Here is a 23,620-nt window from a genome sequence, read left to right as displayed (position 1 = left end):
CTGTACTGCCATTTCTCCACAGTAGCAAGATGGCAGTACTAGAATGCCTAGGGCATCACTGCTGTGAAGGGATGACTTCCAGGCTGTATCTCTTCCACATGGAAGGGATCAGTCAGAACACCTGATCTGACGCTAGCCCTCACAGGTCATGACTGAGTCACTGGTTCTCTCCTGGTCAGACTGAGAGTAGTGGTCTACAGTAAACTGTCTTTAAAACCCACCAGAGAAGCAGCAAGACTAAACTAAATTGAGCACAGTGGAGGATACTGTAACCCCAGCACTCTGGAGGTGGAAGCAAGAGGATTAAGAATTCAGGGACAGGGGTTGGGGATTTAGCTCAGTGGTAGAGCGCTTGCCTAGCAAGCACAAGGCCCTGGATTCAGTCCTTAGCTCCAGAAAAAAAAAAAAAAAAAAAAAAGAATTCAGGGAAATGGGCTGGAGAGATGGCTCAGAGGTTAAGAGCACTGACTGCTCTGCCAGAGGTCCTGAGTTCAATTCCCAGCAACCACATGGTGGCTCACAACCATCTGTAATGAGATCTGATGCCCTCTTCTGGTGTGTCTGAAGACAGTGACAGTGTACTCATATATAATAAATAAATAAATATTAAAAAAAAAAAAGAATTCAGGGACAGCCTGGGCTACATGAGACTGTCTCAAACAAAACCAAAAAACAAATAAAAAAAAACCCCGAAAACATAACAATAAAGAAACAAACGCGCCCCAGCCAGGCTCATGAACCTCTTAACACCTGCTAACGCTCTGGTTTACGACGAGGTATGATAGGCTGTGTCGGGTGAGCCACCTCTGGCAGCAGTCCCCACACCAAGGCAGAGGGCCCCAGAGGCAGGCTGAGGCGACCAATCCCAGTGACATACTTTTATGTTGACCAGTCTCTGGTGATTCTCCCCGTAACAGTTTTTAAAGCACTTCTGGGCCAAGTTCAGCTTTTTCTCTGCATCATCCAGGCACTCCAGCTGTTCCAGGCGGAAGTAGCACCACACGATGTCCAGCTGGAGGACTGCATAGTTGTCCACAGTGTCCAGCAGCTCTTTGCACTCACTACAAGAGGAGGAAGCTGTCATGGCAGAGCCCTTCAGCTCTTCAGGGGTCCCTGGAAAGCCTTTTAGTTCTTGGTGTGTCTCTAGAATTAACTAATGGGGCCTTTATTTACAATATGGGTCCTCTGAGTAGACAAAGAGGAATAAGGGGTCTTGACAGCAGCATGGTGGCCTCTGGCCCAGGACAGAGTGGCTTCCAGTCCTGGCTGTGATTTACAATCCCCAAGACACGGGAGTCTTTCTTTGGGGAGACTGATGCTGAAGACCTAATTAGGACAAGAGTGACAAAGCTCTCCACGACAGGAGCTGGATGTCCTATTGCTAAAATCTCCCTAGGTGACTAACATGGCTGTAAAGACACCCCGAAACCTGCAACTTCCTAAAACTGCCCCGCTGATGGCAGTTCTGATGAGATATTCATGCTCAGGGACTTTCTCACTGGGGGAACAGTCTGGAAAACACCAGGCTAAATGCCTAGCTGACTGCTGAGGACCCATGAACAGGCTGAGCTAGACACAGGGAAAGGAATGAAGACGCTATAAACGATTTATTTATACTTTAAGTAAGGCTAATGCTCAGTGCAGAGTGCAGACCTCGCCCTCAAGACAGAAACACATCTGCAACCACAGTCCATACCGCTGACTCCAGAGCTCCGTCCAGCTCCGTCCAATGGATGCGTTAAGTAGGAGCTTTTCCCTCTGCTTGCCTACCAAGACATGTTCATCCAAAAGCCCAATGAAACAGATCTGTTGTCACCCCACAAGGCAGCACCGTCCAGTGGGGGCAAGAACACGGAAAACGGTGTTCGCGCATGCTTTCTTCCCTGTCTCTTCTAGCATTCCTTTTAGTCATGAGTGTCTGAGCACATACATGCCATGCTGCTATACACAGAGAGAGAGAGAGAGAGAGAGAGAGAGAGACAGAGACAGAGAGAGACAGAGACAGAGACAGAGAGACAGTGGGAGAAAGCCCATGGAAAGAGCATCATCAACACAGCCTGAAAGCTTGTCTTGAAGAGGCAGAAAGGCTGTAGGTAGAAATCTGCTCTCACATCAAGGGAGACACCCTGATCTGTGCCCTGACAGGTTCACCTTCCTGAGACAGAAAGGCTGAATCACTCAGAGTGCAATGGGCACTCTCCATGCATTAGCTTCTGAGGCCTATGAAAGGTTCTTTCAATACCTGCAGGACAAACAGCAACAAGGACAGAAATGACCCAGAACTGAATCATGTGTGGCCAAAACACAAAACCAAAATGTATCAAAGCCCAGGTAACCTATTAAAGGGTACATTTTATTTATTACTTAAAAAAAAAAAAAAAAGAAAACCAAGCTGGACATCTTTATTCCAGCACTCAGGCGGCAGAAGCAGGTGGATCTCTGGAGTTTGAGGTGAGCCTGGTCTGCCTAGAGTTCCAGAATAACTAGGACCACCAGTCAGGACTCTGCCTCAAAAAAAGGAAAGAGGAAAAGAGGAAAGGAGGGAGGAGGAGGGAGGGAGGGAGGGGAGGGAGGGAGGGAGGAAGAAAGGAAAAGAAACAACACCTGCACTATAGTTTTGAACCAGATCAGCTTATATTTGAACCTGATCATGACAATTGGGAAGGAAAAGTTTAAAAAAAAAAACCCAGCGTAAAACTGTTTTAAAGAACAGCCAGGGCTACATGGAGAAACCCTGTCTCAAAAAAAAAAACAAGCCAAAAAAAATGTATTTCTATTAATAATGACTTGGTTTGCAGTTTCAAAAGTTTTGCTATTCAACAAATTTTCATGTTGAAACAATTTTAAAATGAAAACACTAAAGTTGACTTCAGACTGCTTACTTATTTTTACTGGTGTGTGGTTTGTGTATGTGTCCATGCAGTACCTGTGGAGACCAGAAGAGGGCGTTCTGAAGCTGGCTGCAGTCCGGACCCTGGTACTGTCACTAAGATGCAGCACCTCCTGACTCAGCATGAGGACCACCCAGCCTATAGTGGGCAGGAGAGGGAAAAGCGGGCTTCTGTTCCCAGAGGAGAGAGGGACTCAGGTGGTCATTGGGAGCTGCCATGAACGACGGAGGTGCTGGAACAAGACTAAGACTACGTGGGGGAGGGGGGGGAGGAAGCAGGCCAGGTTAGAATAGATCAGAATGTGCCCAGCTATAGTGCCTGAGGCTTATATAGAAGTATAAAGGCCTTCATGGGGTGTGGAAAAGCCCCAAGCTTTTACAGGTGCTGGATTCCCAGGCAGTTGCGGACGCTGGAAATGGGTGCTAGGAACTGAACCTGGGTCCTCTGTGAGAGCAGCCAGTGTTTGTCTTTATTTATTTATACATTCCAGATTCTATTCCCCTCCTGGGCCACCCTCCGACTGCTCCATCGACTGCTCCATATCCCATACTTCCTTCCTGCCTCCCCGCATCTCTATAAGGATGTCCCCACCCCACCCACCCCACCCACCCCCACCAGACCCAAAAACTTCCTGGAGCCTCCAGTCTCTTGAGGGTTAGGTGAATCTTCTCTGACTGAACCCAGACCCAGCAGCCCTCTGCTGTATGTGTTAGAGACCTCACCTCAGCTGGTGTGTGCTGCCTGGTTGGGGATCCAGAATCAGAGATCTCAGGGTCCAGGCTAATTGAGACTGCTCGTCCTCCTACAGGGCTGCAGCCCGTGTTTTTAACTACCAAGTTCTCTCCAGCGCCAGAGAACTTCTTATGCTCTCTAATGAGTTTATGACTCTAAGCTAAACAGGTAAGGAAGCAGACTGTCATGTGTTGGATAGCTCTCAAGGCCTTCTCCCATCTCAGCAATCTTTGTCACACTGGAAGGCTTCTACTGCTTCTCCTTCATACTCTTATTGTTTCTGCCTCGATCACTCTGCACCCTATGCGCTGCCCTACTCTTCAACTGAGATCCACTGTGAGCCTCTGCACAGCTCCCACACCACCCTGTCACCTGCTCACGCCTTCTTGAACCCAAGGAACATAGTAGCTACTGGTCCTGCCCCGACGACTAACTGCAGCCTGCCCCCGCAGTGTCTGGAGTTCACTGATTCCCTTCTTCATGTCCCTGTGGGTTACGACTTGTCATTGGGAACTGTACATTTTTGGTGACTAAATACTGAGCCTTATTAGGGATGCATTAAGTTACATGAGAATACTAACCGAGGCCTCCTGTTCACAGAAGCTTTGAGGCAGGGCTGGGGACCACAGCGGTCTCTGGGCTCCTGCTGAGACAACTACTTCCAAAGCTCCACCTGCTGCCCTGTGACCAGGGTTGTCACAAACTGCTCCTGATCCTCTGTGGGCACCAAGGGTCCACCTGATGCTACTACTTCCAAGCAGTCCCTATCCAGCTGTGGGAACTTCAAGGGGAACTTCAGGCCGTGTCCCTGGACACCTAGCTCTACCTCAGCTTGGGGCGATGCCCTGCCTGTCCTTGCCCTTCCTGAACTGCTGGGAGCTGCTGCTTGCTTTATTTTGCCAGGCTTTTTCACATGACACATCAAACCCAGTCCTGTTGCTCCATTAGGCAAAGAGAGCTGTGGGTATGGTGCACAGTAAAGCACAAGACCTGGTTGATTTCCAGACAGACAGACAGACAGACAGACAGACAGACGTGCGCGCGCGCGCGCGCGCGCGCACACACACACACACACACACACACACACACACACAGGGAAGAGAAACTATTCTTGGCACAGTAGCCACTGTACGTAAGATGAGTAAAAAGTCGTGAACTTCAGTTTACTTAGGAAATAAGGGAAGAAAATGGAACGCTGAGGTTTCTTCCGTCAGCACCGGGGCTCCTGCTACAGTTAACTTCCTTCATGAAGAGAAATCATACGTGTGCAGATTGGCCAGAACCAACAGATTCCCACAAGAGAGATTCTCTACCACTGTATCTGGAATGTTCCCCAAGGGCAACACATGACAGCTTGGGCCGAGCACAGTCACACTGGAAGTGAGTGAAATCTTCAGGAAGTGGCACACGGTAGGAGGTTTTATGTCACTGTGGGTGTCCTTGAAGGGAACAAAGACTGGTGGCTAGTCTTTCTTTCTTTAGTATTGCGGCCACCAAGGTGTTCAGCCCAGTTCCTCAGTCATGCATGCGCACCACAAAGCAGTAGAAACAGAGGGACAGGGTAGCAAGAGGAACAACTGGTTATGAGTTAAAGCCTCTAAACTCTCAGCCAATTAACCCTGTTCTACGCCAGTCACCTTGTGCACTCATGACCATAAAGGAAAGATGACTGTGCATCCTTTAAAGGCACTGACACCTGCTACTTAACTTCATGTAACATGATAACGACACGGGTATTTTCTCTGAGGTCTTTTGAGACCTGAAAATCATTTCAGTGATTAGTCCAGGGAAAAAAGGTTGAAAAAAGCCTACATAGAGGAATCAAAACTATTACTTGACACCCACTACAGCCAGACTATGAACCCTCACTACAGCAGTTCACCACAGCAGCTGCTGCTTCCACGGATTTGAAATCTTCTCTATTAAGGACTATGCAAAGACATGGAACCTTGTCCTCACCTCTAAGAACTCAACTCACACTCCAATGTTTGCCTCAGAAGAGAACAAAGTAGCAGGGACAGAGTCCAGGGCAGGACCCTGAGGCCCAGACTGCCTTCTTGCTCCTTCCGGCCTTGCCTTTCCATCCCCTCCAAGCATGTGGGATGATAAATCTCTTCTCTGGATAAGTTAGCTTGAGATTTGCACATCTAAGACCCAACAGCTCTGACCTTTGCAGGTGGAAAACATTTCTTTCTGGTTCTCTTTGACACAGAAGATTGTCATGGGAATTCACCAAACAACATCCACAATGAGGCTGTTAACTCCTGACCATTTCCCAGAATCCAGTCTGTCTCAGTATCCAACATGCACAGATTACATTCTCTACCATTTCCACAGACAGGAACTAGGAACCCCGGGAAATTTCAGAAATTACCGGCACCAGGGCAAAAGAAAATGGGGGCCAGCCCCAGGTAGAGAAACTATGCACAGAAATATGAAGCACATCAGATGTGTAAAAGCTCATGTTAAAATGTGTGTGTGTGTGTGTGTGTGTGTGTGTGTGTGTGTTTGTGTGCGCGTATCTCCACCCACGCCCAGAAGAAAAGGTCTTGCAGAGTAGCCCAGGATGGCCTACAACTTGTACTGGGATAGCAGAATTCACTCAGCTTCAGCAGTTAACACTGATGAACAAGAAAAGCAAGCCTTAGTCTGATCGACTTTAAGGAAGCAACTAAATCTGCAGACTAGGAAGTGATATGAAAAAGGAGCCAGGCATTTCTCCTGCTTCCTGCAAACACTGCACCCCAGCAACACCAAACACACACAAGGCAAAGGCTTTTTCTCCTAGTAATCCAGCAGCAACTGCAGAAGAGTGCCACAGTCACCGCAGGGCGGTGGGGTTCGGGCCAGCACTGTCCGCACTGACACACTCATAAGGTAAGGAGCAGTGTGACAACAGCTCTGGTGGCAGCACCCTGTGGGTGCCGAGCCTACACACTAGGGTGGAAATGAGTGGGTGCTCTGCACAGGCAAGGGGGCTAGTCAGAAACACAAAGGAGGAAACCACCACATACTGGTGTGTGCCTTAACTCCTCACTCCCAGAAACCACTATGGGGTCTGCAGTTACAGGTAGGAGGGTGCTGGGGGGCCTCCCCTTACGCCAGTATCGTCTGTTGAATGCAAAAGCACCTACCAGAAGTATCTGTCGGCGTCCAGAAGGCATGGCAAGGCTATCCCATACTCTTTTCTTTTCAGGAAAGCCCTGCCCTTCTCATGGTACCCCATGGCTAACATTAGGGCCTAGGAAAGAAGGTAAAATTTTAAAATAGTACTTTCAAACAGGCTAGTACGACATCAATAAAACAAGTTAAAAAGTGTATTAGCTTTACTGAAAAGCAAGGCAAAAACCAAACACAACTCAATCTAAAACCCAAATTAGCTAAGCTCCAAAGAGAGCTTTAGCTCGGTGAGGCCCTGCAGCCTCTCAAGCCATGCTGTGAGAGTGGCGTCTGCCCAGGTTTCTTCAGCTCTTCTTCTGCCTGCTGAGCCATGGGCTTCAGTTTCCAAGACTGGCCATGAGCGACCAGGAGCTCGTGAGGGCTGTGATCCTAGCTGGGATGCTGAGGAGGGAGGATGACAGGGTGGAGGCCAGTCTGCCCTGAGCAGCGAGACCGTCCAAGTAAGAACCTAACTTCATCAGGCATGGTTTCGGTTGTGGTTTTGCTTTTAATTTGGGGTCCCTTACGTATCAAGACTCCTACATCAGTCCCATCCTCCACCTTCACAAGCACCACACACTTCCAAGTTCTTTGACAATGCCAGCATTTCCTAGACAACTTTTTACAACATTTGTGTGTCTGTGGACATGTGTGTGCATTTGTGCCACAGCACATGTGTAGAGGTCCCAGGACAAATTTCAGGACTCTTTTTCTACCATTTAAGTTCTGGAGATAAAACTTGAGTTGCTCCTAGCAAGCACAAGGCCCTGAGTTCGGTCCCCAGCTCCGATAGCAAGCACTTGAGCTGCTCAGCCATCTTGCTGGCCCTCCAGAGCCATTTTTAAAAAGATTTATTTATTTTATATATGTGAGTACACTGTCACTGTCTTCACACACACCAGACAAGGGCACTGGATGGTTGTGGGCCACCATGTGGTTGCAGGGAATTGAACTCAGGTCCTCTGGAAGAGGTCAGTGCTGTTAACTGTTGAGCCATCTCTCCAGCCCCTAAACCATTTTTAAAAGGTTGCAATGGCTTCAACTGTGCACTAAATGAGGGCTCGGTCCCCAGCCTCCCAGGTGCAAGGATTATAGGCTTGTACCATATGTACAGCTTACAACCTCACTGTGTAATCTTTAACTATTTATTGTGTATGTGCATGTGTCTGTATATGAGTACAGCTGTCACAGAGTGCATGTGAATGTAAGAGGGGGCTGCTCTCTGCTCCCACAGTGTAGGTTCTGAAGAGAAGACCAGGTCAGCAGGCTGAAAGCAAGAACCTCTGCCTGCTGCTCTCTCTCCAGTCCCCGAATTCTTCATTTTAAACAGAATAATTCAAGTAGCGAGGCTTGCCCCAAATTGTCATTTAAATGCCAAAAAGATACAAAATGGAACAAAAACCCTAAAATGAACTTGAAGTCAGACCTCTTCCTCCTAAGAAGCTCTTGACTCCTAGGAACGGGCACAACCCCCCCGTGAGCCGCCCACCTAGGGCAAGCCTTCCAAAGCAGACTTACTTTTCTTTCTGAAGGGGGAATTCTGATTGACCTGCCAGTCTGGTTCGCAATGTCTAAGTAAGGCGTCGTTTCCGGGTCTACCACCATCTCAGCTGCAAGAAAGCCACAGGAGCCCCGTTAATTCAGGGCTGGGCAGCAGTGACTACACTGAGGTGCCAGACTGTGGAGAGGACTGACTCCACAGCAGGCACAATGCTCATCTGTGTGCTGTCCGGATGCATCTAGGGAGGTGACAAGCCAACACGGGGTACCTCTCTCGGCCAGGATCTCCAGTCCCCTTTTGGTCCTCTGAATGCGTTTCTCCTTCTGCTCAGCCTCGTTCTGTTCCTCCTCCTCCAGCTGCAGGTTTCTCCTCACATCCTCTTCAGACTGTTTCAGCTCCAACACCATGGCCTTCACATTGTGAGTGACTCCTTGCTCTTCAAGGCTTTTCCCTGGGAACAGCAGAATTGCCTGTCACACAAACTTCCTGGCCAACAGTCCATTTCCTGTGGTAAATGGAGTCCTTTTTTAATTAAATAATTTATTTATTTTGGAATGAGCTTGTGTGTGTGCGAACAACATGCATGAAGCACTTTTTTGCTTCATCCCAGGACCAAACTCAAATCGCCAGGCTTGGCAGTTCAGTGCCCACTGAACCCCTCCACCAGCCTGGAAGACAGGAGTCAAAGCCCTACATTCATTTGCACTTTGAGACCAGCAGGCCACATTCGCTCTTTCCTTCACCCTAAGACCATACTGATAGAAATGATATCCAGGCAGGATAAGAGGAAAATGAGAAAGTGTAATCTATCAATACGCAAACTCTCCTATCCTCCAGTTGAGAAAAAAACTAACTCAAGAAGCCGCAGTGCAGTGAGGACATCAGGGCCAGCTCTGGCCATGGTGAAAAGCAGAGGACTCAGTTTCCTCTGATAATAAATGCCCACAAACAAAAGAAGGGAGGCCAGCCCAGACACCAGCACCTCCCACCTCCTTTGTCCCCAAGGGTCAGCTGGTGTTCCTCCAGTGTCAGCTGCTGCTGTCTTAGGTCTGTCCTTCCTGCACTCCTGCGCTTCCCAGGCTTCTACAGTCCCCCCGCCTTCAGAAACCTGACTTTTGTATTTGAATGTTACAAGATCCACCAGAAGGAGGGGGCAAGAGGGGACATCATCTGGCTAGATCTGTAGGCCAGGCTGGCCGTGAACTCGGAGAATCTGCCTGTCTCTGCCTCCAGAGTGCTGGGACTAGAGGTGTGTGCCACCACTGCCCTGACTACGTTTTTGTGTAGGTGGGTTTGGAGGTCACAGGTCAACATCAAGGGTCTTTCTTACCTGCTCCTCCACATTATTCTTTTAAATGGTTTTCAAGCTTATTTTTTTAAATATTTATTTATTATGCATACATCACACAGCTTTCTGCCTGCATGTAATGCCTGGCAGAAAGAGGGCATCAGATCCCAATACAGATGGTTGTGAGCCACCATGTGGTTGCTGGGAATTGAACTCAGGACGTCTGGAAGGGCAGTCGGTGCTCTTATCCTCTGAGCCATCTCTCCGGCCCCTTTTTCAGGATTATTTCGTTTACTTGGTATGTATGACTATTTTGCCCTGCATGTTGTATGCACACCACACGTGTGCCTGTTGGATTCCCTGGCATTGGGTTACTGGTGACTGCAAGCCACCATATAGTTGCTAGGAACAGAACTTGGGTCCTCCTTAGGCGGCTCGTAACTTCTGAGCCACCTCCAGTGCCTCCACATTATCTTTTGTAGCAGGGTCTCTCACCGAATCTGGAGTCCACTGTGTCCTCTACCAATCTCTATCTCATGGAGCTGGGGTCACAGAGTGTGCCACCATACCTAACATGCAGGAGTGCTAGAGACCCAAACTCAGGTTTCCACACCTAGGCAGCAAGAATTTCACCCACTGGGCCACCACCCAGCACCCCCATTGCATTTTAACATTACAAAGGAAACAAACCACAGGAGGGGAGACTGTAGAAGCATGGGAAGCACAGAAGTACAGGAAGGACAGACCTCCTAAGACAGCAGCACCCACCACTGTTAGCAGCTGACACTGGAGGAACACCAGGCTGACCCTTCAGGGACAAAGGGAGGTGCTGGTGGACAAGTGGAGAACACCCTTGTGGTCCTGGGCTTGGGCAGAGCTTTTTGACAACACAAAATATAAGGCAATGGTTTTAGCAGCATCAAAATTAAGAATTTCTGTCCAGTGAAGAGCAGAACACAGGGATGGGATACCAGTGAAGGCCGCTGTGACATGAGTACACATGGAAGCAGCCAGAGCTGAGACCAGCAAGGCTGTGTTTAGAAACTCGAACCTTAGAGTCCTGAGGGACCACCAGGGCTGCTCAAGAGCTAATACCCGTCCAGTACCACTCATGCGTCCTGCAGACTGCCCCCAGGAAGGGTCTGTGAGCCACACGTGCCCCTGTGCCACCACACAGCATCGGTGCCTCCCACTTCTCTGGTGACAAACTCTATACTGAACAAGGCTCATGTGCACAGCTTCTCAGCAGCGTGCATGACCTTGGGCAGAAGCTTGTGCGGCAGGCCTTTCTGGGGACTGTCTTATACTAGCAGTAACTCTGACCCGGACTTAGGAAACGACACAAGTGTAGCCCTCCCCTCCCCCACAACACAACTATCACCAAAACTGTCTCCTCACAAAGTCAACTGTCCTCTGGACAAGGAAGTTCCCCCTGGGTGAGAGTCACTGCTGGAAGACTCACATGGCTCCTGTCTGCCCTCCTGTCAGACACAGACCCCACTCAGTTCCCTTGGGTGTTAGCAGAGTGCTTCGACCTGGCCTTGTTCATCTGTCTCTCTTTTCACGGGGAAAACTATATATTATGAGTAACTCTGATCTTCTCCTCAGCACAAACGTCCATTCTGGAACAATCTGTGAGACTGCAATGAATGTCCCCTTTCCTACTAGCCAGAGCAAGCCAGTGACTGTTCACTGGAATGCTCTTTTCTTTTTTTAAAAAGATTTATTTATTTAATGTACTTGAGGACACTGTAGCTGTCTTCAGACACCAGAAGAGGGCACTGGATCCCATTACAGATGGTTGTGAGCCACCATGTGGTTGCTGGGATTTGAACTCAGGACCTCTGGAAGAGCAGTCAAGATGCTGAGCCATCTCTCCAGCCCAGAATGCTCTTTTCTGCCTAACATTTTTATTATGGTAAACTTCTAACGTAATCAACTCTGGAGAATAAATCCATTAAGGCCAGGAAGGTTTCCATAGAGGAAAAGCAAAACCAACCAATCAACCGACAAACACAGAAATAGCAAAGTCACTACATCTGCATCAGATGCATTGCTTTGACATACCTAGTTGAAGCTGTTTCTTATTTATTACGATCTTGATGTAATTTTCTTGAAATCCAAAGGTTTCAGCTATTCTATAAAATAAATGCAGAGTGAGCTCCAGAGAGCCAGCTTGTTACCTACAACAGAGACTTATGAGGTCCACTTCCCCGCTTTGTACTTTCTACCCACAGACACCCAGGCCCCCCACCCACCAACCAGTAAGCACCACTTTACACTAAAGCTATATAGTGGGTGGCTGCTGGAGGCCACTGAGACAAGTCCTTTTAAACTTGTTTCTGAGTTGAGGACTACAGGGCTGTCCACTTGAGCAAGAGTCAAAAACATGCCTGCCATACTTGCCAGCATCCTCTGAAGACCCTGAAACTGGGGTTACCCTAAACCACTGTCTACTTCTGGGCACTGAATGAGTGGCACTTCCTGGTTCTCCTTAACCCTGATGGAAGATGAAGAAGTGAGACAAATAAGCTAAGGGACCCTTGGGATGGCTGGCCTTTGCTGAAGGTCACGGCAAGTGACCAGCACCAAAGGAATGGAATTATAAACCATGTGTTCTCTAGGTGCAAGGCTGGCTCCTGCTTCCTTCCACCCGTCAGCCACTCCAGTACAGTTGGGCACTTCCTGTGGGGCACCACGCTGCAATCCTCTGAAAGCTGCACTAGCTCTAGGAAGCTCCCATGTTGCCTGTGGAGCAGTGTGAGCCCAGCAGCCTGTCAGCCCGCCCTCCAGGCTTCATTTTCTCTGCTATAAGGGGACAGGCCAGCTGCCTAGCTCACAGGACGGCTTGAGGCATTAGAAGCAGGGTAAAGGGGTAGACCTGTAGGGACGCACTGCTCAGATACTCACTTACTCCTCAGGTCTCTACCAGTGACATGCAAGCGGGTCTCCAACAAGCTTTTCTTATCCTGTTTCAAAAAGAGAAAACAAAACGGACATGAGTGAGACACTCCTTGGACCTGCTGCCCTGCATGTGAGGTTGTAAGGTGCTGTCAGGATGAAAACACAGGGCTCTACTTAAGCACCAAAACACTGCCTGTAAGGAGAAGCAGCTAAACACAGTCCAGTCTAGACCAACAGGGTGACCTGACTGTCCTAGGGGTGCAACAGGTAGAGCTGCTCAGTGGGATCTGTCACATGCCTGTCATCACTATACTGGAATGGAGAGGTGGCTCAGTGGATAAGAGTTACACTCCTCCTAGAGCGGGCCTGAACTTTCTTCCCAACACCCATTCCCTCCAACTCAGAGAGCCGCCTGCTTCAGCCTCCCAAGTGCTGGAATTGAAGGCTTGTGCCACCCTCCCCCTACCCCCCTGCAGAAATAAAACCATTCAACACATGGAACTCCTTGGCATTCTGCTTGTAGATTTACAAAACAGCAGCTTCCTGGACATGGTAGCAAGAGCCTTTAATCCCAGCACTTTGGAGGCAGAGGCAGCAACCTGGTCTACGTATGGAATTCCAGGACAGACAGAACCACACACAAAAAGATCCTGACTCAAAAAGCCAAACCAAGCAAACCAACCACACAACTGCTACTCAGGTGAGCACAGCATGGCGGTCTTAAAGCTACTCACTTTCCGGAGCCTTGGAGGCAGGAACACCTCAATCGTAGCAATCCCAGTTGTGCGGTAGTGTTCATTCCCAGTGCCGCGCTCAATCGCTTTGCATCGGATTTCCTCTATTATGTTTTCCACTTCATTTTCACAGCACTCTAGCCGCTCGGAGTACCTCTTAGCAAGGTCCTATGAGCAGAAACCAGAAACGGAGCTCAGTGGAGGGCCAGTGCAAAAAAACAAAAAACAAAAAATATATGTGTGTATGTGTGTATAATAAACACTATATACAATATTTATTATATATAGATATTATATACGTATATTTCCCAAAGAAACATAATTCTTACCAGCAGATACCCCCACTGTACTGAAACTCAACTGGGCTCTCAAGGATATTCAGGGAGAAATGAAAACACTTATAAATAGTAAAAATAGCTTGCTGGTCAGAGTAGAGTAACTGGGACTATTCCAGAAAGATGGAGGGGGGCTGAGACTCCTGTGACCTTCATAGACTAAGAAATTAGTTTAGGAGGCAGTCAACTACGGCTGTGAAGACGATGACTCATGGCCAACCAAGGCTGATGCCTTGAGGTCAATCTCTGGGCCCTACAAGGTGGTGGGAGAGAACCAAGTCCTATAATTGAATTCTAACCTCCATAAGTGTCTCATACTCGCACGCACACACACGGCTACTTTTTTTTCAAAGTTGTAGAGGCTGGAGAGATGGCTCAGTGGCTGAGAGGATCTTTCATTCTTAGAGGACCTGGGTTTGGTTCCCAGAACCCACATGGTAGTTTACCACCACCCATAACTCTCATTCTGGGGGTTCAAATGTTCTTCCTCTGACTTCCAAGGGCACCAATCATGCTTATGTTGCATATACACAGGCACATAAACACATGCACTCATACATAAATAACTGTAAAAAAACTTCTTAAAATAGTGAACTGTTCATTGTCATTGGATGGGAAGTTTTTTTTGGGGGGGGTTGTTTTGTTTTTTTGAGATACAGTTTCACTACATAGCTCTGGCTGTCCTAGAATTCACTCAGTAGGCCAGGCTGGCCTTGAACTCAAGAGATCTACCTGCCTCTGCCTTCCAAGTACTAGGATTAAAGGTATGAGCCATCACTACCTGGCTGTTGTTTGTTTTTAATTTTTTTTTTTAGGATTATTTTATTATTTTGTGTATGAGTGTTTTTTGTTTTTGTTTTTGTTTTTTTTTTTTTGCACGCACGTCTGTGCACACGTGTGCCCAATGCCCAAGGAGGTGGTGTGTGGGTACTGAGAATTGAACCTGGGTCCTTGTAAGAACAAGTGCTCTTAACTACTGAGTCAACTCTCAGCTTCTTTATTTTTTCTTTCAGTGATGGCATCCTCACCATAATACATTTTAAATAGGCATCAGGAGAAGACTGGAAGAATACCATATCACTGATGTTTACTATATTTTTAAAAATATACTCTGAGATAGAGATAGAATCTCATCTAGGCTGGTCTTAAATTCGCCATATAGCCAATGATGACCCTGAATTTCTGATCCTCCTGCATTAACTTCCTGGGTACTACAATTCCAGGCATGCCCACCATGGTTTATAAAATTGTCTTCTTTATGCTGTGACCAATGACAGACCAAACATAAGCTCAAGTGCCACTTTAAAAAGGGCTTATTTTCAATTTATTTGTATCAGTAGAAGTGCACGTGTACATGTGTGTGCAGGTTCCTATGGAGACCTTCTAGAAGGCAACAAATCCCCTGGAGCTGGAGTTACAAGCAGTTGTGAGCCACCAATGTGGGTACTGGGAGCTGAACTGTGGTCCTCAGCAAGCTTTGAACTGCTGAGTCATCTCTTTCAGAGCAGAAGAGGCCATTTTAATGTCCATGTAGCATGTGTGGGAGATGCTGGTGTGAACAAGTCTACTGTGATGCCAGTCCTGTAAGCACAGGACACGGCATCAGCACAGCACATAAATACTGTTTCATGAGAGTGAATGGCTGCAGAGCCATCTTGGTCTCATTAGCTGTGCTCCTCTGACTTTTCTGTAATAGTTTACTCTGAAGTGTAGCATGTAATTATTAAAAAAAAAAATCTATATGTTATCAACAGCTACTCTCCAGCTGTGGAGGTCTCCCTGCCCCCACAGCTATCCCCAAGCGGTGGTCTGCCCAGTTCCCTAGCCAAACCACTGAAGTGTTCACATTCCCGAGCATCTGTCCCCTGTGGCTAGTCTGTCAAGACTTTCTGGAAACCCTGAACCCTGTATAAAGGAACCTCCAGAGGCTTGTAATTTATTAATCAGATTTATAACGGTAAATTCTCAACTCACAAAACACCCACACAAAAAAATTCAAAACTCAATCGATATTGATAAAAGCTGCACACCTAGACTGGACAAATTGCCCTACATTATTCTATTGTTCTTCTATGATATCCATAGCCGCCTATGGCTATTTCAAGCCGTGAGGATCCAGTTCGTCTTCCTCTTCTAGTATAGGTCTTGTCTCCTCTCTCTGTCTCTCTGTACTGTCTCTAAAACTCTCAGTCCACTCTTTTCCACTGCCCAATCACAGGCTCTAGTCTTATCTTCACCGGCCCTCACCTGCTTACAGACAACTTACACTGAAGTAGTGTGGAGGCGGCAGCAACCTCAGCCTAACAGGTGTGACCCAAACTCTTGCCTCAGGCGCATCACCCCGACTCTTGGATGGCCCCAGTGGTGAAGGCGACTAAGTATACAATTGACTGTCCTTGAACTGGTGACCCTCCTGCCTCAGCCTCCAGAGTGTTAGAATTTCTGGTGCGTATGACTAGGCTCGGTTTTATTTTTAATCCAGGAAGACATTATTTTTATCACTACAAAACATGAAATTTTTGAAAATAAAACACCTTAACAATCAATTTCAGGGCCAGTAGGATGGCTCAACAGATAAGGTCCCTGTCAAAACACGGCTGACTACTTTTCTATTTCCAGAGCCCACATAGAAGGAGAGAACCAACTCCTGCAAGTTGCCCTGATTCCCCATGTGCACCCCATCCCCCACCCCACCCCAAGTAAATAAATGTACAAAAACATTACTTTCTAAACTTCTAATGTCTCTAGAGCATGGTGGAGCACACCTGCGATCTAAGCACTGAGGAGGCAGAGAAGGAAGATCCTATGGATCCTATGGATCCCATGGATCAAGGTCCTATGGAGTTTGAGGCCAAATCCAGGCCGCGTGAGACCTGTTTCAAAAAGCTAAAACAGAACACACACCAAACCAACCTAATAACCAACTGAACTCTAGTTACCTAGAAAAGGTTATTTTTTTCTCCTGATAGCAAGTAATTCTAACATTAACTTGGGAACTAACAGTTCACTGGTGTCTTGGGGCAGTCCTACAGAACACCCCACGTTGGTATTCTAAGCTCACCCCCACAGCTACTTGGGAACAGCCAGATAGGCTCCGCCCCACAGTTGCCTGGCAACAGCCAGCTGTGCCTGACGATATAAGGGGCTTCTTGCCCCTTCTTCTCCCTCTTGCTCTTTGTTCTTCACTGCTCTTGCCCCCTTCCCTGTCCCTTCTCTCTATCCCTGCTACCCCTTCCCTCCATGTGCCCATGGCCGGCCTCCTTTCCTCTCTTCTACTCTTCTTCTCTCATTAAACCTCTCCATGTGGAACCATGTTGGCTTGGTGTGTTCTGCCTGGGCACAGGCGGAGACTTAAACCCTAAGACCCCATGTCAGGTACCACGTGCCATGCACCGGTCTCCAGGCCACACTCACTGACTGGCTACTACAAAGTACGGGGTCCCATGTTCGACAATTTACTACAGTGACTCAGAAATCAGAACAAGGTCTGGGATTCTAACTTCCCACAAAGCTGCAAGTGAACAGAGTCCCTGCTCTAGACGGTATGCCACCCTCACAGCTCCTGGGTGTTTAATGTAGGTCTCCGGAGCCGTCATTTACATATCTTGAATGGAGGCACGCTATCAGGAATGGCTGATTAGATCCTGGGCCACTGATGTCTATGAGACATGATTGGCCCCTGGAGGGTGACATGGAAAACATGCAGCTTCTAATCAAGGCTTCTCCCTTCTGGCAGCCACCCTTCCTCCAAAGCTGTTAGGATGTTAGATGCTCCTGAAGCCCTAACCATTCTCAAGAGTGTTAGCTCTGCCAGTCTCATTATAATGTCTCACTAGTTCTCAAGCCAAGATACCACAGCAAGCAAGATCAAACGGCTTTAAAAACAGCACATTCGTGTCACGGTTCAATGTCTTCCAAAGGCTGTGGTAAAGGCTCAATGCGTAGATGCTACTACTGGTGTGTGGTGGAAGATCCTAGAGGGTAGGGCCTTCCCCGGTTATCGGACAGCTGGACACATCCTCCCTTTCAGTTTCCTGGTTTAGGAAATGAGAGGCTGCCTTCACCCCTGGGCCTGAGGCAGGAGCCTGGTTCACACCTGGTTACCTGGTCCACAGGGCTCTGAAGTTGCTGCTGCCTCCCTCCACACACTTCACAGTAAACCATCTCAGAAAAGGCAGAGGAGCACATGCTAACTGAAGCAAGGCTGGTTTTGCAGCCACATTTGCTCTCATGAAACAGGACATGCCGTACAGGATTGTGTGTCTTGGTGCACAGTCCTCATCTCTGCCCTGAGGCTTGTCACAGTGTGCCACCCTAGACAAAGTCCCAAGGCTTCAGGACCACTCAAGCTTGAGGAACTTCCAGAACCATAAACCAAAATAACCTTTTTTCTCTTTATAACTTAATTCTCCCCAGCTACTGTATTATAGTTAATATGACTAGTACAATGCCTGGGAAGTCAGGTAACATAAAAATGAAGTGGCAGCTTGTGGGGAGTGGCTTTGTAGCAAAGAGTTTGCATACCCCTGTGTGAAACCCAGGGCGCTACCTCTGGTGCTGAAAAAAATTAAGTAGGAATTTGTTCATTACTAATGGTTTTGGTGCTTCCCAAAATTTCCACAGCTGTGCCTAGTAATTTCTGGTGACTTCAGAATAGTATTTAATAAGTAGGTTTTCACACTGCAAAAGATTTACATGTTTAAAAAAAATACAGGTGGGATTGCAAGCTGGTACCACCACTCTGGAAATCAATCTGAAGTTTCCTCAGAATATTGGACATTGCACTATCTGAGGACCCAGCTATATCACTCCTGGGCATACACCCAAAAGATGCTCCAACACATAGCAAGGATACATGCTCCACTATGTTCATAGCAGCCTTATTCATAATAGCCAGAAGCTGGAAAGACCCCAGATGTCCCTCAACAGAGGAATGGATACAGAAAACAATGACGTCATGAAATTCATAGGCAAATGGATGGAACTAGAAAATATCATCCTGAGTGAGGTAACCCAAACACAAAAAACCACACATAGTATGCACTCACTGATAAGTGGCTATCAGCCCAAAAGCTTGAATTATCCAAGATAAAATTCACAGACCACGTGAAGCTTAAAAAGGACAACCAATGTGCAGATACTTCAGTCCCTCTTAGAAGGGGGAGCAAAAATATTCACAGGAGGAGATATGGAGACAAAGTTTGGAGCAGAGACTAAAGGAAAGGCCATCCAGAGACTGCCCCACCTGGGGATCCAGCCCATATACAGCCACCAAACCCAGACAGTATTGCTGATGCCAAGAAGTACAAGCTGACAGGAGCCTGATCTAGCTGTCTCCTGAGAGGCTCTGCCAGAGCATGACAAATACAGAGGGAGATGCTCACAGACAACCACTGAACTGAGATAAGAACAAGGTCACCAATGAAGGAGTCAGAGAGAGGATTGAAGGAGCTGATTGCAACCCCATAAGAACAATAATACCAACCAACCAGAGCTCCCCAGGGATTAAACCATCATCCAAAGGGTACGCATGGACAGACTCATGGCTCCAGCTGCATATGTAGCAGAGGATGGCCTTGTTGGGCATCAATGGGAGGAGAAGCCCTTGGTCCTGTTAAGGCTTGATGCCCCATTGTAGGGGAATGTCAGGATAGGAGGGAAAAGGTGGGTGGGTGGGGGTACACCCTCATAGAAGCAGGGGAGGGGGAAAGGGATAGAAGGTTTATGGATGGGAAATCACAAAATGGGTTAACATTTGAAATGTAAATTAAAAATCCAATAAAAAAAAAAAAAAAAAAGGGGGGTGGGGGTTTGGCTCAGGGGGAGGCGCTTGCCTAAGGAAACGGAAAGGCCCTGGGTTCGGGCCCCACCCCAAAAAAAAAAAAAAAAAAAAAAAAAGGGGGTTGGGGATTTAGCTCAGGGGAAGAGCGCTTGCCTAGCAAACGCAAGGCCCTGGGTTTGGTCCCCAGCTCTGAAAAAAAAAAAAAAAAAAGAAAAAAAAAAAAAAAAAAAAAAGAGAAACAAACTCAGAGAATAAATAGAAGCCAAGGTGAGATTGTAGAATGTTACTTTTTACTTATCTAATAATAAAACTATATTTTCTGAAAAAAAAAAATACTGAACTGGAGAGATGGCTCAGTGGTTAAGAGCATTGACTGCTCCTCCAGAGGTCCTGGGTTCAAATCCCCACAACCACATGGTGGCTCACAACCATCTGTAATGGGATCTGATGCCCTCTTCTGATGTGTCTGAAGATAGCTACAGTGTACTTATATATAATAGACATAAATAAATCTTAAAAAAATACCTTTAAGGCCAAACCAACTTCTTTATTTTCTTCAGTATATGGAGGTTTCCAAAGTTGAATTCTGTCTTCCCTTAGAAACTGGGTCAGTTTTGCTTGAAGATATTTCTTCTGCGCCATCCTTGAAAGTAAAACTGTAAATCAATAAAACCCGTATCACATTTTAAAATGCTTCACACATTACTTAATCCACTGAGGAACCTCAGCTACTGGATCCAATTACACGCAAGGCAATAGATTTTTATTGTTGTGTTTTGTTTGTGTTTTTTAAGACAGGGTTTCTCCGTGTAGCCCTGGCTGTCTTGGAACTTGTTCTGTTTCTGTAGACCAAGCTGACCTGGAACAAAGATCTGCCTTCCTTTGCCTTCTGAATACTGGGATTAAATCTATAACCAGCCCATTGTACAATGTCTACTTCCAACTTGCTAAGATGTAGCAAGGAGTAACATACTCTCATGTTTCTTATGGAAGAAGGGAGCAAACCAGGGCATTCTGCATTATAATTCTAGGCCTCTGCTCTGCTCAGTAGCAGCCCAGCCCTATCTCTCCTTTTCTTACCCTGTTATTATCATAAAGACAAGCAAAGGGGCTGGCCAGACAACTCAGGGGTTAGAGCTGTCATACTTCCAGAAGTCAGTTTGGTTCCAAATATCCCCATGGAAGTTCACAATCATCTGTAATATCAGTTCCAGGGGAATCCAAAGTCCTCTTCTGGTATACATACATACAGGCAAAATACCCATACCCACTTAAAAAAAAAAAGGTAATTAAAAAAAAAAAAAGACAAGGAAAACCCTTTAGTAACCCAATCTATACTTTGTAAATTCTCTCACACTTGGCCACTTTAATTCAAAACCTAAGACTAAGCATAGAGAAAAGCTAGTCTGAACTATGAAGCATCAGTACTAAATGTTTATATAGCTGAACTCTGAAAGTAAAGTTAGCTAGGTATGGTGATGCACACCTTTATTCCCAGCATTTGGAGGGCACAAACAGGTAGATCTCTGAGTTCCAGGCCAGCCTCGAGGAATCAATCAATCAATAAAAGAACGTACAGCACTGCACCATTTCACTTTTTGTTTCTTTATTTGTTTAGTTTGAGAATTGCTTGTCTTCAAGATTTGTTCCTTGGTTTTGTTTTCACTGGTACTTCTGAGAAGTCCCTTTACTGCTGGGAAATCCCAGGCCCCAGGTTTGTAAAACCACAAAATGAGCCCGGACCAGAACTGGCATGGGACAACCATCTACAATACGGACTCTAGTTTGTCTCACAATTCCATGCTGCACGTCCTCAGCATACAAGTTTCCATTTTTTACATAGGAGGTGTGACGGCATTGCACATGAGCACAGCTATTCCACAGGGTAGGTGGGGCTACTGAAAGCATTGCACATGAGCACTGACAGCATACTGACGGCATTGCACATGAGAACAGCTATTCCACAGGGTAGGTGGGGCTACTGAAAGCATTGCACATGAGCACTGACAGCATACTGACGGCATTGCACATGAGCACAGCTATTCCACAGGGTAGGTGGGGCTGCTGAGAGCCTGTGCAGCTGGAAGAAGCAGTAAAGTGTTTCAAGGTTTGCCAGATTAAACACAGTAGGAAGCTACTCACTCCTCACTGGTGAACATGAATTCCAGAGAGTGGAACAATACGTGGATTGATATAACTTAAATATCGTCCTTCTAAATGCAATCCACCTCATCTTCAATACAAGTGTGGTGACTTAAGCATTATTCCATAACCACACTTTTAAAAGGATGCCCAGATCTATCTGAGAGTGAGAAACAGGTCATCAGGATGGCACATGGAGTGAACATTGTGTGTATTTATGTCAGAGAGGGAGAGAGGGAGAGGGACAGGAAGAGAGGGATGGGGGAGGGAGAGAGAGACAGAGGGAGGAGGGGGAAAGAGAGAGAGATGAGGGGAAGCAGAAAGAGAGAGAATATGCTGTGTGCTTTCACTTATAAGCTCACCACAGGCACTTAGGAGCTTTGCAAATACAAATCTCTTAAACCACCAAACACAGGATTCAAATTTATAGAAATCTGAGAAAAAGATCACTGCAATCTCCTAAGGAGGGTGGCAGGGATAATTTACTAGTACCCAGCTATTCAGAAGGTTGAAAACAGCCTTTCAACTGTATCCAGTCCTTTGTCTGAAAAAAGGATATTACAACCCTTCATCTGTGCCCACACTGTTGCCAGGTCTGCATCACAAAAGATTTTTTCCTTTTTAAAAAAAAAAAAAAAAACCATGACAGAGTCTCAGTACTGAGCTCTGGCTGTCCTGGAACTCACTATGTAAACCAGGCTTAACTTGAACTCACAGAGATCTCCAGTCTCTGCCTCCCAAGCGCTTGGACGCGGGTGTGCCACGCCCAGATTAACCTAAGATTTAATGTTTAACGAAATTAGACCACCGAAGCCGACCATAGTTATGCTCGACTTTAGCGAATTCCAAGACAGACAGAGCTATACAGTGAGACACTATCTCAAAAAAAAAAAAATTAAACCACTGTATTCAAACGTATGAAACTCCAACTACAGGCAACAGAATGACACGTTAGGTCAAAAGGAAGAAAATCTAACAGCCCAGTTTTCAATTTTAACTGGAGAACTGCTTTTCTTTTTTTTTTTTTTTTTTGTTCTTTTTTTTGGGGCTGGGGACCCGACCTTGTTCTTCCTAGGCAAGCGCTCTACCACTAGCAAATCCCCAACCCTGAGAACTGCGTTTTTGTCTGTCGCTGGGCGTTCCGCATCATACAGCGGAAAATACTTAAGTCATGAATATCAGAGCTCTGAACCGAAAGTGAAACGTTAGGAATCAATGCTGAAAAATATCACTTTCACTTGTCAATCAATCGAGACTGCCTACAGCCTTACGCACATTCAACACGTTTCCTCTCGGGGAAATGACACGCAATTAGGGCCTCCTATTTAAAAGTAAGGGCAAGGGAAGGAGGCAGAGACAGTGTGGGTCCAGAAAGCTCGCGTTCTCATCCAACGCCATCCACTGTCTGCACGTCAGCCCAGGCAGTCGGCTCATCCCAGCTCAGGCTGACGGCCCGTATCCTTCCCTTTCCTTCAGCTCTACCCTAACCTTCTCCCGCTTCCGCCCCAGCCTGCCCCGCCGGGTTCGCCGGACCACTCCTGCCCACCCAGCCGACGGCCGCCTCAGCCGCGCTGCCAGGCCGAGGCCCAAGCCCGGGTGGGTGCCCGCCGCAGCAGTCTCACCTGCGCCACCACCGAGCCAGCCGAGACCAGCCAAATGCCCGGATGCGGCAGAGGCCGCCGTTTGTTTTCATTCCGGGTGAGGCCGGCCCCGCCCCCGGCTCCGCCCCCTCGCGCCGTCCGGAAGGCGGGTCGTGGGCGGGGGCTACACGGAGGGGTGGGGCCGAGGGGCGAGCTGAAGGCGGTGGGAAAGGAAGGAAGCCCGGAAAACGCGACTTGGGGGCGGGGCTAGTACTTAGTGGGCGGGACTGTGTGGGGCGGGGCGATCGCGTAATGGAGCTAGGGAGAGTGTGGGCAGGGCGGGGCTGATGTTGAGGAGGGAGGTGAGGGGCAAAGTGAGTGGGGCGAGGGCCAAGATGAGGGTCAGGCAATCTGTGGGCAGAGCTGGTAGTTTGCTGGTGGAGCTGATCTGGGAAGGGGCGCAAAAGAAGATGGAGGCAGGGCGGGCTGTAGGTTGGAAAGGCGGGGCTAAAACTAGTCTTGGGAGGTGGGAGGACTGCTGTGGGGCAGAGGAGGCCTGGTGAGGCACTGCA

General features: G+C 47.4%; 1 protein-coding gene across 1 annotated transcript in view; it reads right to left on the bottom strand.

Moving 5' to 3' along the window:
• Nub1 (negative regulator of ubiquitin like proteins 1) overlaps positions 1-23,269 on the bottom strand; it is a 30,075-nt gene extending 6,806 nt beyond the window's left edge. The window contains 9 exon segments of the mRNA XM_032907146.1: positions 878-1,061; positions 6,758-6,864; positions 8,301-8,392; positions 8,552-8,734; positions 11,639-11,709; positions 12,482-12,540; positions 13,210-13,377; positions 19,852-19,969; positions 23,091-23,269. Of these exon segments, the coding sequence (XP_032763037.1) occupies positions 878-1,061; positions 6,758-6,864; positions 8,301-8,392; positions 8,552-8,734; positions 11,639-11,709; positions 12,482-12,540; positions 13,210-13,377; positions 19,852-19,969; positions 23,091-23,161 (1,053 nt within the window). The 5' untranslated portion in view covers positions 23,162-23,269.
• Positions 23,270-23,620: the final 351 nt, after the last annotated feature.

Source organism: Rattus rattus, chromosome 6 (assembly GCF_011064425.1).
Source record: "Rattus rattus isolate New Zealand chromosome 6, Rrattus_CSIRO_v1, whole genome shotgun sequence".
NCBI lineage: Eukaryota > Metazoa > Chordata > Mammalia > Rodentia > Muridae > Rattus > Rattus rattus.
Note: the sequence above shows the minus strand (reverse complement) of the source record. Positions and strands in the feature narration are given on the sequence as shown.